The 13,833-nt window shown below is 38.5% G+C and overlaps 1 protein-coding gene across 1 annotated transcript; it reads right to left on the bottom strand.

The window, feature by feature from the left end:
• Positions 1-11,465: 11,465 nt before the first annotated feature.
• LOC141601318 (uncharacterized) lies at positions 11,466-12,432 on the bottom strand. Its single transcript, XM_074421589.1, has 2 exons — positions 12,154-12,432; positions 11,466-11,813 (listed from the first exon to the last, which is right to left on the bottom strand). The coding sequence occupies exons 1-2, from the start codon at positions 12,430-12,432 to the stop codon at positions 11,466-11,468; spliced, it is 627 nt and encodes a 208-aa protein (XP_074277690.1).
• Positions 12,433-13,833: the final 1,401 nt, after the last annotated feature.

Below are 13,833 nucleotides of genomic sequence, written 5' to 3'. Positions count from 1 at the left end.
AAGAAGGAATGATTATGTGTGTTTATTTCTCTAGAATTTTCACAAATTGTAGAGAGTATAATCTTTCTTACACTAGGAAAAATATGTGTTTATGAAAAATGAATGAATGAACGATAAAAACTCTATGTTTTTCCCTTGGAAAAACCGGTTGGAGGCGAGAGTATAACCCAATGCATGAGCTTGTTTTTCTACCCAAGAAAAATAGGCATGCAAGGCTACAAGTAGGTGTGTAATCATATTGTTTTCCACCTAATATTTAACACAATTTAAACATAATACTCCCTCCACTATTTCGGCACTTTTAACATAAAATGGATGGTCCCTTTTATTTGGTCATTTGTCAATTGTGACATATGTGACATGTTACTTGTCTTATGAAATTGGAATGTATTTTTAACATATTTAAAATCAACATACTCATAAAATATGTCATTTACAAAATCGACTAGTAATTCGTAATTACTTGTACCAAAACGGTTTATCAATCATAAATCACAATGTCTTGTATTTATAATAAATCATTCATTCAATCTCAACTCAATCTCAATTGTTTCGTAAACAATAACTTTATCCAAGTAATAAAACAATTTGATTACTTAGACCGTGTCTCATTTAATCAAATTACAATAAGATACGTTAACTTTACTCACAAAATCATCCGTCAATTTTAAGCAATTTAATTAACTCGTATTGGCATACGATTAATTAAACAATCAATTAAGAGTATTTCCCTATAGGTATGACCTAAGGGGATCAACTGATCACCACCGTCGCACGACAGTAATGTCGAACTCTAGTCAGCCAATCATTACCGATATGTGTGGACCAGTTGACTGTAAAATATTATATCCCACATGTATTCTTAAATATGAGATTTAAACATGTGATCATCATGATCGACAGTTGTGATCGCATTATTGTCGGAGGACACTTATTCCAACAGCTTGGTGGTTAAACCGAGTATATATGCTGTAGTTGGTGTTGTTCTTGGCGTCGTGGAGTAGTAGCTAGGGCGTAGTTTGGGAGGTCGTGTGTGGTGAGGGGGCTGATTTTTGGACAGTGGCTGGGCAGCAGGTGGTGGTGGCAGACGGTAGAGCTGGTGGTTAATAGCGGTGGCTGTCTGTAGTAGTTGTGGAGGTCATAAGTGGTAGTAGTTTAAACGTTCTTATAGGTCGGGTTTTCGGTATATGTGGTGTTTGTTGTTGTTGTTTCTAGGCGTGAAGAGGACAACCATGTATGGTGGTGGTTGATGGTGGTAGGATCGTGATGGGTGGACGACTGGTGGCTCACGGTGACGTCGGGCTATTAGTGGTTGTTGGGTGTAATGGGTAAACGGGGGCGTGTCTGTGGTAACAAAACGCGGGATTCAAACGTGTATATGGGTGTTGATGATGGTAATATTGAGTGATACGTAGGATTGTAATGATATTTGATTTAATAATTGATTAATGGTGGGTTTAAGAAGATTATTTAATTAGTTTAGTTATTTAAGACGGGTTTTGGTGTATCGTAATGTTTATAATTCTATACTAATAAAATCGTAAAATAAATAAGAATAATGAATTAATTAATAATGGGATAATTATTTATGATTAGGTGACGATATTGTTGAGAAGCTTATTTGGATTTCTACTTATTGGATGGTGTAATTGAAGTGCTTGCTTTCGAGGTAGGGTAACTACTCAACTCGTCTTTTCTTTGTTGGTGGTGGAATATATAAAAGTATTATGAAATTGGATGAGGTTAATGGATGTGAATTATATATTGTTGGTTGTTTATTATTTAATTATTATATTGGAATTTCGTTTGCATTAGATACCTCAGCCTCGTGTCTGAGATGATTTTTATATTGGTATGGCGTATAATTAAATACCTCAACTTCAGTTGGGTTGGTGAATACCTCAACTTCGGTTGGGATGGTGAATACTTCAACTTCGGTTGCAATGATGAATACTCCGGGACAGGGATTGGCGGGGTGAAAGGGTGTTTCGGGTGATGAGCTCAGTTGTATTTGCATTATATATCATATCATTTCACCTTGTATTGTTGTTGGTTATTCGTACTCAACCTCGTGGTTTATAGTGTATTCGTGAACACCTGTGATGAACCATAATGGGGAGCATATTTGACAGGTACTAAAGATTAGCTGACTTGGGAGCTTATGGGAATGCGTGATGACTTGACCAGTCTACCTAGAAGTCTAGACCACATAGATTGCTTAATCACTTATTTATTTTCCGCTGCGAGTTGTACTTTAATTTATATTAAGTTTTATTTTGGTTAAATTGTAAAAAACATCTAATCGTTAAATTTTTATTTAAAGTGCTTTGGTTTGTTGTACTTTGTTAATCACTACCTCGGGCAACTGAGATGGTAACTGTCCTATTTATTTGGAAATGTCTTGCTAAAGGCTCCTGAATAAATGAGGGTGTTACAGTTTACCCATCAGAAAGAGTCTACCGCTACTCTTCTGACCTCTCCATTGCACAGTAGTCGCCGATGTAGTAGGCTTAGCCGCCGAATTCTTATTCACACTGTTGTTTGGGCTCTGATAGGATCCACCATTGTTGCGGTTGTAGCAACCATTACTATTACTTTGACCTCCGTGACTGTTCCATGACCTAGCTGCCGGTTGCTTGCTATACTCTAACTAGGGTTTTTCGAATAGTTCCCCTGATAAGATCGCAGAAAGCCTCCTCCTTTTTCACGCTTTTACTCAAATCACTTGTGGCCTATCCCGCCATAATTGTAGCAGTGTAAGGTAGAGTTGTCACTCTTACTCTGACCACCTCTTCGCCACACACGAGATGTAATACTCCACTGAACCGAATACGTTATTCGGGTGGGGTAACTCCTTGAAGAGATCTATTGATAGGTTTGAAATCTGACTAGTGCTTAGCGTGCTTGGCTGGGAGTAGTCTTAGGATGGGTGACCTCCTCGGAAGGTTCCCGTGATGCGCATGAGTAAGGACAAAATATGCTAGAAGAGACCCGTGTTGATCTATGGGCCATGTACACAACCAGGCGAGCTACCGTGATTGACCGCTCTTGACCCTAGGTCTGGGCCGGGGTTTTACAAGTGGTATCAGAGCAACCCTGCGACCGTCTGGTGAGCTTGTGGTCTGGAGTGCCCAAGTCACCAACCTAGCAATGGAGGATTCCGGGTTGGGCTCGGCTGCGGTCAGATGCTGCCAGGCGCAACGAGGACGTTGTGGGGGTGTGTAATACTCCACTAAACCGAATACGTTATTCGGGTTGGGTAACCCCTTGAAGAGGTCCATTGATAGGCTTAAAATCTGACTAGTGTTTAAAGGGATTGAAAGTACTACTCATATCAATAAAGTGCACTATATTTTCTGGTTAACCATGCAAAAGAACTCCACGGTGAAGCGTGCTTGGCTGAGAGTAGTCTTAGGATGGGTGACCTCCTAGGAAGATGCCTGGGATACGCATGAGTGAGGAAAAAATGCGCTGGAAGATACCCATGTTGATTTGTGGGCCATGTACACAGTATGGCGAACTACCATGAATGACTGCTCCTGGCCCTAGGTTTGGGAGGGGGTGTTACACGAGATCCCCCACTAAAGCTAGACCCACCAGAATAAGCTCTAGCCTAGTTGTGGTTACCACGCTTGTAGCTTGACATGTTGCCACCCTCGTTCTCAGCCTTCCTTTTTTTACTTCCTTTTTCTTTAGCCTCCTTGGCCTTTTCAACTAATCTCTCTGCATGACCCGCTCTCTCATAGAGTTCCTTTAGATCCGATATCACTCTAGTAGGTAACTTCTCCATAATCTTCAGTGATAGTCCTCTCTCGAAATGGGAGCCAGACTCAGTTGACTCAACTCTATGTCCTCCGTATAACACGATAGTTCATTGACATAGGATAGTATTCAGTCACGGTCATACTATCGGTCATAGCAAAAGTATCAAACTCGGCCCTCAATATGCTACAGATATGCACTGCAACGAAGTGCTTCCTCATTGCCTTCTTGAACTCTGGCCAAGGAATAGCAGGTTTACCAAAGTTCTTATAATATTCCCGTGCAGCCTCCCTCTAACAGTGCCACCATACACCAACCTCGTCGCTTAGATAGAACGCAGCCTATTTCACTTTCATATCATCTGGACAGTGAACAACGTCTAACACACTCCCCATCTCCAGGTGGAAGTTGTCGAGCAGTTTGGGCTTGCCTGTGCCCTCACACGTGGTACGGTTAAAGAGGGAAATAGTGGTACTTAAACGGGCTGCATCAACAGCTATTTACATTCCTTTCCCTACTTTCTTTTGGGCCTCAGTGAGTGGCTTCTGTTGCTCGATCATCCTAGAAATATCATCTAGGCTCATCTCAAAAGCCAGGATATATGCGGCAGATCTCTTTGGCAGCATTTTAAGCTTCAATAACCAAGACAAACGTAAGAACATAGCCTACGACTCTAAATAAAATATCACATCCGCCAAAGAGGTACTCGGTCAAGTACAAGGATGTACTCGGTCGAGTACAAGCCCCTCTATAACACCCCCTTCTTATCTGACCAAAATAATTGAGAGATGTTACCATCTCGGTTTCAAGAGGCAGTCATTTCGGAATTACAATTATGAAACTCTTTATATAAATAACAAGTTTAGTAGATTACATAACAAAGAATCAATAAAATTGTGGACAACGCCCGCGGGACTGCGTCCACGAGATCCATAGGGGAATTATCGACTCGAGGTTCATCAAAAACCATAACGCCAATCGACTACGAGTGATTAAAGATAAAGACTTGTACCCTATATCACTTTATTTGAATGACCCTCGTAATCCAATGGTATTTCGATGGATCCACAAACCATAGATCTTGAGTAAGTGGTGAGGGTACGTGTTAGGAATCCCATAAGGACACCTAACCCCGCCCATCGATGACGGCCTCTACTAACAAGTATTGGATTTCAAACAAGGTCGTAGCTACTACGATATATGATATGCAAACATAGTTTTATAACCCTAACATGTGACAACAATTTCTATGTCGTTTAATGCATGAATTAAACTAACTTTGTCAAACTTGTTTTAGCATATGAAGTTCATTTAGCTATTCTAGCAAGAAAACAAACAAAGAGAGAAAGGAAAGACATATTCTTACTCTTTAGCATAAGAAAGATTAACAAACATTAGTGGTTATATTACAAACAATTGCAACAAAACCAAACAAACAACAAACGACATGCACGACCAAAAACACGACAAAGGCGGAAACAACAACATTAATATGGCACACAATTCGAGACGCCGTACACGGCTGGTCACGGTTCCAAGTGGGTCATACAAGGCCTAATCTAAGTCATGTTGGGTTTCATTCAAGTGATATGCAATAATCTAAAGCACATGATGTGGAACAAAGTAAATAAAGAAGCAAACAACTTAATTGATTATTTCATAAATCGATATATGATTAGAACAAACAAAGAGACTAAATCTTATACTAAAACAGCCCCTATAAGTCATGATTCTCATACCATTCGTGGCACAAATCGACTCATCAAATAAGCACAACGATAGTTGATTAAACATGTTAATAGGTTTAATTATTTCATAATCAAAACAAACAAATCTAAACATGCAAATCTAACATGTGAATCATATCAATCGTACATAAAATAAGACTAATTCTAGCCTAGGGAAAACGTGATACACGAGCCAAGCACACGACATTCATATGGAAACGAATCAACACAAACAATTCTAATTCATGTAATTTAAAACAAATCCAATTAATTAAATCTAATCAATTAAATTAACACGGGAAAAAATCATATGAATCAAAATTAAAGCAACCATTCTAGTCATAAATCTCGACACATTTGATTATCACGAACAAACTTCTAATTTCTATATAATTATTTCATAATTCCTAACAAACATGTTAATGATCAACAAATATCATGCTAACAAACAAATTAACATGCTTAAATAATCAAAGACATAAGCTTTAACAAATTAAGACAAGTGTAGTTCATAAATTCAACCATCATGCTCAAATCAATCTAATTTAAACAAGATTAAATCAATTAAATCAATCAAACATGTTAAATTCGTCAAGCGATAAACATAGAATAACTCTTATCCTAACAAAAGACAAATCCAACACACAAAGGCCATCCATCAGCACATCCACAATACTAATCCCGTTCTCCTTCATTCAACAACAACAAGATACAATAAACTTCGTTTATTAACACAAATAAGTTGATTTATTTCTGTCCGAAACCGAATACGAGGATATGTAAATGAGAAGGGGAAACGACCGACCAATTTAGCGTCTTTCTTTCCCCAACTCAAGTCAACGCGGGAATTCAAATTGGCACTTTAACTCATACTCGTATCTATACTAATTATTTCATAGTTAACAATTTATACGATAATAATACGATGTAATAAACATAATTAAAAGACGGAATTAAAAGGGAGAAAGGAGAGATTTTTATGCACCCTCAACCTACATGTATCGTTGACACCGTCATGAATCGTAATCGATCGTAGATTTTATCTCGAGCGGCCGTCGTCGACGAAGCAACAAAGCAACAACACGTTTTTTGGTAAACCTGGACAGCAACTTTCAAACTGCAGTTTCTCACTCGTTACTTGATGAAAATTAGATATGAAAGATCTTTTGAAAACTAGAAAGAGAGTATAACACAGATATTAAAACAAACTACGCTCATTATGAGGTATTGGACACGAAAAACGAGCACAAACAGAACTGAACAAACAAGAAAAGCTGTGAAAACAGAGTGTATGACACTCTGTTTTTCGAGGGGATTCGTGTGCTCTCAAGGTCAATTTGCCTCGTGAATCTTTGTATAAGATGTATATAGATGTTATATGGTTAATTAGGAGCAAGAAACTCGAGTTTTAATGGAGATTTGAAGGGAGAACGAATGGTATTTCGAGAGAGACACAAACTGTTTCTCAGTTTGGTTGTCTCGGTTTTGTCGAAAGTTTTGAGAGGCAACTAGGGTTTGTTTGGCTCGTGAGTTATGATTTAATGGTATTAGGATATGTGGAGATCTTAGAGGAATGAATGTGTGGTCGAGGGGAGGTATTTATAGTGAGTTAAAGTAGGGTTTAAGAGGGCAGAGGCAGGCGGGCTGCTATGCGCATAGCTGCTGTCCAGCAGCTTTCGTGAGGGTTTGAGAGGCTTTGTGAGGGGTTTTCTTAGTGGTTAAGCTAGGAAAGTATAGGTAGCATACAAGGGTATAGTTTAGAGTTAATGGGCCCAGGTTTAGTAGGTGTTTGGAGCGGGTTTCGGGTCGGGGTTTAAGCTGAACGAAAACATGGGATGCTTGTGTCGTGTTGTTTGGGCTGCTTATGGAGTGTCGGACACGGGATTTGTGGAGGGGTTTCGTGGTGGGTTTTAACGTGGGCATGGTGGGTAGTGTGTAGTATGGGTTGGTGGTGATGGATTGCGGGTTTGGACCAATTTCGGAGCAAAACAAACGGGCTATGTTGAACACGGGCTGGGAACGAAGGAGTTGGGCTGTGTTGGGGGGCTGTTTGGGACGAGATTTGGGACGTGGGTATGGGGGTTTGAACTGGAGTTGGATGGGTAGAAGCCTAGGTTGGTTAGTATACTCGAGATTCATGGCAATTCGTAAAGAAAACGGGCTCAAAACCGAGCTATAATCGAGCTCCAAAAAGTGTGATCAAAACGACTTTTCAACTTTGAAAATCGATTTTTCAAATCAAATAACACATTAAAATAAATGATTTTCAAATCAGATACACTCATAAAATAATTTTCCATATCAAATATTTATTTTAATTTCAATAAAATAAACTTGAGAAAATAAATTCAAATTCAATAAATAAAATGAATTAAAACATTAAATTTAAAGATCATTTAAATTAAATAAGAATTAAAACGTTTAAATTAAATATCATTAATAAAACGCTTCATCGGCGACGCCCATTTTACATCGTAAAAAGAATTCCAAATAATGACAATGCCAACTAGTGTATACATGTCGTTCTATCATCATCGGGTGTTTGTCGGGTTTTCTATAAATTCCAATATCGACGGATACGAGTATCTACAAAAATGTGAACTATACAACTTGACTACCATCTATGTTATCTATCAACTATCCAAGTACTCAACTCCAAGTCCAAAGCACGTCTCGTCTCCTTTGTGACACCAAAATAACCTTTACTCAACCTGCTCCTCATATGATCAGAAATATCTTATGGATCGACACAGGCCACCCGGGAAATAGGTGACAATTACTCGGACACAAAACACGCCAGTTACAATAAATAAACATAAGACACAACGTGATAAATAAATATGCAACATGCCAATGATACGAATGAGACACGATTATAAAATCACCACGCCGGTACCGGGACACGCCCTAACGTACCCACAATCACCGGTGCCAAGGATACGCTTACGACACCTCGCCTCACTAATAGGTACTGGGACATGTCCAGACGTACCGGGTCCGGAAGCCAACCGGATCCCTTCCGAGACATCGTGCCTTAACCACACGAGTCCCTCCGTACTCAAATCATTAATGTGCACATCCATCTTAGAGTGGGAAGCTTAAAAAGGCGACTCAAGGGTAATACGATCTACCAACCGTCGTACGTCTCCACAACAACAAGTAACCAATCATAATTTACCATGTCCTCCAATATACGAGACAACACAATAATGCAAGACACCACGTAACATGCCAATTACCGACTCATCAAGTAGTCTTAACCAATATCATGTTATGATGCATTTCTAGTAACATATTTATTTACGAGAACATGTGTAACACCCCCATAAGCCGGGAACCCTTCCTCAAGACATTCCCAACAAATGGAGGTATCCCAAGACTTGGTTTCCCAAGCTTCTAGTGCAAATAAACAAGTCACGAAGAATTTACGACAATAAAATTCAACAGATAGGTATGAGTTAGATAAATAGTTACAAGTTTAGGGGATGCAAATGTCATCCCATTTAGTCAACCCAATTGAAATAATGTAGAGTTTAAAACGTCAAAAACTAGATAAGCATAAGTGGTGACAACTAAATGAAGACCGCTCCCAAGCCCTCGCATCAATCAAGCTAACTTGTCAAACACTACTCCCCATATGGGCGAAAATCACCATATGGTTCACCACAGATGCAAATGGGAAGGATTACATGATCATGCGATAAATACAATGGCAAACAATCATGAATTGAATAAATATGTGATATGCATGTCAATCAACCTCTAATTTCCTTACCTATCGATAACCGGTGGCAAGGACACGCCCACGACGCCACATACCAACACAAGATACTCGGAACACGCCCGTGGTACTGGGCCCGAGAGCGACTCGAGTCCCATGCCATACATTGTGCCTCAACCACACGTGTCCCTCCAAAACTCAAGTACTAGATGTGCACATCCCCCTTGGAGTATGAAGCTCCAAGGGGTGACTCAAGCGGAAGACGGTTTCTCAACCGCCTTACGTCTCCATAACCACAACCAAATGTCCCACCATCTTCCAAGACTAATCAAACGTCAATCAAACCAAACAATTCCTAACACTAATACTCATGTAATTACACCAAACATAATACAAGTCAAAATGCTCGACCTTCACCAATTCACTTTTTTTCATGTAATTACTTTCTAGCATGTTATAATGCATTCTAACCATGTATAAGACAATTAATCATACTTACTCTTTCATCATATACATAAACAACATGAAATCATATTATGTCTTAAACCCTAATTACCATTAACATGTTATAATGCAACTACATGAAACAAAAGCAATAAATGATAATAAATGTATAGTCAATCACTCATATTATTAGAGCTAAGAAGGGAAAACCCTACCTCAAGCTTATCTTCACAAGGCATCAAGCTAACCACTAGAAATGCTCCTCAATGAAGCTTCCTACACAAATTAATTACTATATTCATTACCATAATCTACTACAACAAACACACTAATTAAATCCCTTAATTACCCATCTTAATTTCCCATAACCTAATTAATTATAAGATAATCTACTAAGATAATTAAGGTTACTAACATACGATTAAGGGAAAGTAAAATATAGTCGACTTACAAACAAAGTGGATGAACAAGGGAGAAAAGATGTCAAGAATTCTTCACTTGGAGATAAGGTTCTTAGAGGATCATTTTGGTGAGTGTTTTAGAGAGAATTTGGGGAGTTTAGAGAGTGGTGGTATTGGTTGGGGAGTGAATTAAGGTGAGGAAATCTGAAAGGATAAGCTTTGAAAGTGACACTCCACCAACCAATCTTCTCGCGTAAAATAGACTCGACCGGTCACTTGGCCGAGTTGTCGGTCAACTGGATCGAGTGGGGGATATACTGGTCGATTGGAAGGTCACTCGGTCGAGTGCCAACTTTTAGAACATTCACACTCCAGCTAAACTCCACTCGGTCCTCCACTGGGTCAAGTGGGGCTCCACTCGGCCGTGTGGATGGTCTACTCGGTCAAGTAAGGTTTTTATAAATTCGAGTTATTACAATCTTCCCTTCTTATAAAGAACTTCGTCCTCGAAGTTCACATCCGACACTATAATTACCAAAATTATGTCCCTTAGTGCCCTAAGGGTGCATGGCGGTTTGTCGAGACAAACATAAGATTAGTACGATATGACAAACAAAGGTGCAGTTGTGTCGGCTTAAGAAAGAAAGAAAGAAATACTTGTGCCTGTTGTACCTACTTAAGACGCCCTACCCTCTAGAAATATGGTTACGACCTCGTAACCAACTCATACCTATGCGAAAAGGTGAGAGTATCATTATTTCCTGGTTTCCTCGGCCTCCTACGTGGCCTCTTCTACTAGATGGTTAGACCACAATACTTTTACCAACGCTGTCTTCCCACATCTTGTCTTCCTTATCTTTCGGTCTAGGATCTCTTTGGGCATTTCCACATATCTTAAGGCATCACCAACTTGATCATCTCTGCCTCAAGTACCTGTGAAGGGTCAGTTAGGTATTTACGTAATTGAGACACATGAAAGACGTTGTGAACTCAGTTCAAGGCCAGGGGAAGTGTTAAATGGTAGGCCACTTCCCCGCCTCTATTCAATATCTCACAGGGACAAATGAACTTTTTGCTCAACTTGCCACTTTTCCCAAATCTCATAACTCCTCTCATGCGTGAAATCTTGAGTAACACCTTATCTCCTACCGCAAATTCAATGTCACCTGTTCTCAAGTCGGCATAACTCTTTTGCCTATCTTGTGTCGCCCTCATATTTTCCCGGATTAGATGGACTTGATAAATCATGCCTAGGATCATTTGATGCCCCAATACCACGTCTTCGGTGCTATAATCTAAACAAATCGGGCTCCGACATTTCCTTCCATACAAGGCTACAAACGGTGTCATGCCAATGCTAGAATGGTAGCTATTGTTGTAAGAAAATTCAATCATATGTAACCTATCCTCTCAAGAACCTCCAAATTCCAAGATGCAAGCCGTCAACATGTCTTCCAACGTTTGGATGGTCCTTTCTGTTTGTCCATCCATTGCCGGATGGAAAGCCATATTCATCTTCAATTGCGTACCTAAGGAGCTTTGAAGTTCTTGCCAAAACCTTGAAATTAATCGCGAATCTCGGTCCGACACAATGTCCATTGTGAATCCATGAAGTTTGACCACATACTTGCAATAAGCATTAGATAACTCCACCTTGCTCCAAGTGTCCTTCATTGTAATGAAATAAGCCAATTTGGTTAACCTATCAACAATGACCCAAATCATGTTGTTCCCCTTTTTGAGTTCTTGGTAATCCCACTATGAAATATATAGATATCGAATCTCACTTCCATTCCAGTAATTCTAGTGGTTGCACTTTACCTTGTGGTCTCTTGTGTTCTCCCTGCACTCTTTGGCAAGTCAATCACCTTGCCACAAACTCCGCCACTTATCTCTTCATGATTGACCACCAAAAGGTCTTCTTAAGGTCCTTGTATAACTTATCACCACCCGGGTGCGCCGAGTAAGGTGTGGTATGAGCTTCATTCATTATCGTTTTCTTAAGTTCTTCATCATTTGGTATTCATCATCTCCCCTTGAATCTAAGGCTTCCATCTCTAGGCAACTCAAATCTTGAGGGCTCTCTGCTTTCTAGTACCCCTTTCCACTCTTGGATCTTCACATCACTTGCTTGCTTCTCTCGAATTACATCATATAACTCAGGTTCTAAGGTTAAGTTCCCAATTAAATCCCCTTTTCTTATCACATGAATGCCAATTTTCTTCACCTCTTCCTTTAATCTTAGCATGGACAAAGCGGTACATAAGGACATCGACTTCCTATTTATGGCATCGGCCACCACATTAGATTTTCCTTCATAGTACACTATATCAATATCATAATCCCTAATGAGTTCAATCCATCTTCTTTGCCTCATGTTCAACTCCTTTTGGGTATATATGTATTTCAAACTCTTATGATTGGAAAACATCTTAAAGGTTGCTTGTTGAACCATATAGAATATATGTTTATGTTTTGATGATGTCAAGAGTGCGTTATATTTTATATACTCGTTGCGCGTAATTGTTTGTTTAGTCTCTTCAGATTAGACTTACTTTTTGTCAAGCTTAGAAAATTGTGATGAACATATACAAGACTATGTTATGATCAAGCCGTCAATTACGGATCAAGATTATAGAAGAATTATTCAAGCATTATGAGGAGACGAAACTTGTCTAAAGATTAATCAAGCTTGGATAATGAAGTAGCCTATGCTCGAAGATCTCCTAAGTAGATTAGAATAGTATAGGTGCTTATCTCAGAATGGTAACCTAAAAAATGAATTTCATATACTGGTAAAGTTATAGCTTGACAACTATAACATTACTTGTGAAAGAGCTCAATGTTATAGCTCTTCTACTATAACATTGAGATGCTGAGTTCAGGGCCGTCTCAAAAAAAGTGGAGGCCCGGTGCCAAAAAAAAAGTGAGGCCTAAAATTTACAAAATTAAAGAAGTTTATATAAAATAATTAACGCAAACTATAAATTATTTGAAAACCGATTCAAGAACATAACTGTCACCGCGACAGTCCGTGAACTAAAAACTGATAAAACAAATCCCCTTGACCTCTGACGCTTTGTCCTTCCTACACTAGCTACAATGCATTAAATTTTAGACCCAAAAAAAAAAAAAAACAATTCATTCACAAGAAATCGACATTATCAATTTATCACCCATAACAAAATAATTCAGTAAAATTAAGAAGAAATGTTATCTATTTCGATCTCTTTGAAAATTAAGTGTAAATATGAGATTTTTGTTAAATAATTTGAACCGATTATAATGAAAAGTTTTGATTCTAATTTCCCTAATTATAAATTATAAATTTGAAATCATTTGTGAAAAATTGGTTTGGATTAATCATTTCTAAAGATTATAAAAGAAATATTAAATAGGTTTATGGAGTGAATGAAGAGCAAATTCAATTATTTTGGGAAGGAAATTATTTACTCAATATTTAGGGAAGGAAATATTTGAGTAATGAGGATTGGAATAGTCGTCTATCGCATGCTTCTTGTTGACTTTAATTTTTTTTTTGTTTTTTATCAATCATATGGGTAATTTGAAGATTTGGGCCCTAAAAATTTGAGGCCCAGTGCCAATGCACATAGAGCGCTATGGGTTAGACGGGCCTGGCTGAGTTTATACTACACGACTTAAAATGTTTTCGAAATTGTTTTTGAAAAATGTTTTTGTTTTTTTAAAATGTTCTAGCAAAAGTATTTATTAAAGAAGCCCATATTAATATGGAGTATGGTTTTATTTTAAACTTATA

The sequence above is a fragment of the Silene latifolia genome, chromosome 9 (assembly GCF_048544455.1).
Source record: "Silene latifolia isolate original U9 population chromosome 9, ASM4854445v1, whole genome shotgun sequence".
Lineage (NCBI taxonomy): Eukaryota > Viridiplantae > Streptophyta > Magnoliopsida > Caryophyllales > Caryophyllaceae > Silene > Silene latifolia.
The sequence above is the reverse complement of the archived record's forward strand: the minus strand, read 5'-3'. Positions and strand labels throughout refer to the sequence as shown.